The sequence below is a fragment of the Molothrus aeneus genome, chromosome 10 (assembly GCF_037042795.1).
Source record: "Molothrus aeneus isolate 106 chromosome 10, BPBGC_Maene_1.0, whole genome shotgun sequence".
Classification (NCBI taxonomy): domain Eukaryota; kingdom Metazoa; phylum Chordata; class Aves; order Passeriformes; family Icteridae; genus Molothrus; species Molothrus aeneus.
Window position 1 is genome coordinate 8,449,268 of NC_089655.1, and position 2,411 is coordinate 8,451,678.

At 68.6% G+C, this 2,411-nt stretch overlaps 1 protein-coding gene across 1 annotated transcript; it reads right to left on the minus strand.

Moving 5' to 3' along the window:
- Window positions 1–842: 842 nt before the first annotated feature.
- RNF228 (ring finger protein 228) lies at window positions 843–1,705 on the minus strand. Its single transcript, XM_066557048.1, has one exon. The coding sequence runs from the start codon at window positions 1,686–1,688 to the stop codon at window positions 843–845; it is 846 nt and encodes a 281-aa protein (XP_066413145.1). The 5' UTR covers window positions 1,689–1,705.
- Window positions 1,706–2,411: the final 706 nt, after the last annotated feature.

A 2,411-nucleotide genomic window follows, 5' to 3' on the forward strand; every position in this document is an offset into this window, starting at 1 on the left:
TGAAGCTGAAAGTCCATACTTTAATGTGGGCTCTTCTCACCACATACAAATTGAAATCAGTGAAATATTAATCCCTATGACAGGAGGCTCTTAGCTCTATTTTAGAGCTCCATTAATTAAATAATCGCCCATAAATTGTTTCAAGTGCTCAATGTTGTGTTTCAGTCTCCCACATTAAATTAGAATTTCAAAGAATTAAATAATACAGCTTATTTTAAGCAACCATCAGAGGGCTCAACAGCCTTCTAATAAAATTATAATGAAACCATACTCAGTACACTGTAGGAAACTTTGGCTCAGTCTCTTTTAAGATAATACACTTCTGTTACAGCTTCTTCTATATGTTAACTTGCTAACGTCATAAAAGGGAAAATACAAAGCGCATTCAACATCGTGTTCCTGTTCTGCTCCTAACCACAGTGAACCTCTCCAATTATCTTCCAGGTGGGGGCAACAGTAAGCCAGTTTTCTTTAATCGCGACCGTGTCCTTCTGCATCAGGAGCTCAGCACCCGGGGATGCGCTCCCGCAGAGGCGGGGACCGCGCACATCCCGAGCTCCAGCTCCCCAGGGAGGCCTTTCCAGCCATCTCTGCCGGCAAGGCGCGCCCTGCCCTCCCTCCTGAGCGGCCGGACCCTCACCGGGTCACCCTGCAGCCCGTCCGCACCGCCTCGGGCCGCGCCAGCGCCGCGGGGCTCACCGTGACACCGCGCCGGGGCCGCGGCAGGGCCGGCACCTGTCACCCCGCGCCGCCCGTGCGCTCACCCCCGGCCGGGGCTCCCGGAGCTGCGGCCGCGCTCAGCTCGGCCCGGCCCGGCCCGGCCCCGCTCGGCTCCGCCGCGGCTACGTGTCGCTCCTGCGGGCGGCCCGGCCCCGCGCCGAGCCGTTGGCCGTGGCCCCGCCGGTGCCCGCCTCGGGCCGGTACTTGAGCCAGCAGATGAGCCATGTGACGACCACGGAGAACAGGGCGAGGATGCTGGCGATCGACAGGCAGATGGGCCCTACCGGCGAGGGCGATGCCGCGGCGCCGGGCGCGGCGTCCCCGCCGTACTGGTTGACGAAGATGAGGCCGGTGAAGAGCAGCACCACCATGGAGAGGAAGGAGACGACGACGCACACGCAGCCGGCGCTCAGCGCCGCCCGCTTGCAGCTCTGGCAGCTCTCGTAGCCGCCGCCCGAGGAGCGCGGCCCGGCGGGGGCGGGGGGCGGCGGGGCGAGCGCGGCCGCCGCCTCCCGGGCGCGGGGCGGGCGGCGGGGCGGCAGCGGCGGCAGGCGGTCCTGCGGCACCGGGTCGCGGGCCCGCAGCTGCGGCGGGCAGGCGGCGGCCAGCTTGGTGTTGACCGGGAGGCCGTGGACGCGGTGGTCGGGCAGCGCCGTGCGGTGGCGGCAGAGCGGGCAGGCCAGGGAGCCGCCGGGCGAGCGCCCCGGGCCCGGCTCGGCGCCGGCGGCGGGCGGATGCTGCGCGGCGCGCAGGTGCAGCTGGCTCAGGCACTCCTGGCAGAAGGTGTGCAGGCACTCCAGCAGCTTGGGCGCCCGCCGCTCCAGGTCGAAGTAGTTGTAGCAGATCTTGCACTCGTAGTCCTCCGAGCTGGGGGCGGCGGCGGCCGCCGGCGGCGCCGCCACCGCCGCCTCATCATCCTCCCGCCGCCCGTCCTGCCCTACGCCGCCCGTCTGCGCCGGCTCGGCCATAACATCTCGCCGGAGGGGGACGGAGAGCCGCGGAAAGGCGGGGAGCGCCGGCCCGGCCCGCGGGGAGCCGGGGCAGCCGCGACCCCGCCGCCTCCTGGCCGCGCCCGCGGGCTGCGGCGGGGCCCGGCGGGGAGGGCGGGGGACGGAGGGAGGGCCCGGCCGCCTGCCTGCGTCGCCCGCCGCGCTGGCGGCTGCCGGGGGCTGCTGGCGGCTGCCGCGGGCGGGGGGCGGGATCGGCGCCGCCCGCCCCCGGGAGCGGCCGCCGGTGCGCGGCGGCGGCTGCGGTGCCTCTGTGCTGCCCGCCCGGCGTGCGGGGCACGGCTCGGCACGGCACACGGCACACGGCACACGGCACACGGCACACGGCACACGGCACAGCACGGCCGTGCGGCGGCGATGCCGGGTCCCAGCGCCTCGCTGCTGGCTCGCCGGCGGGAGCCGCCCCCGCAGCACGACCCGGCGGGGCTCGGTGCTCTCCCGCAGTCCCTCCGCCCTGCAGCGCTGCGGGCAGCACGCCTGGGTGTCGAGCAGCCTTTCAGTCCTGGAGTGCGATTTCTCGAAGCGTTCTGTGGGTTTTAACAGTTGACGAGGATTCCCCGCTGTCAGTATGTCATCGGAACCCGCAGTTACAATGACATGACACTCGTTAGGCACGAACACGGCAGATGAAGGGTTAATATGGGAAGGCAGGGTGACATCTCTTTCATACACCGCAGCTCACAG

Coding starts and splice junctions, on each gene's coding strand:
- RNF228 (XM_066557048.1), bottom strand. CDS start 1,688: ATGGCCGAGCCGGCGCAGACGGGCGGCGTAGGGCAGGACGGGCGGCGG.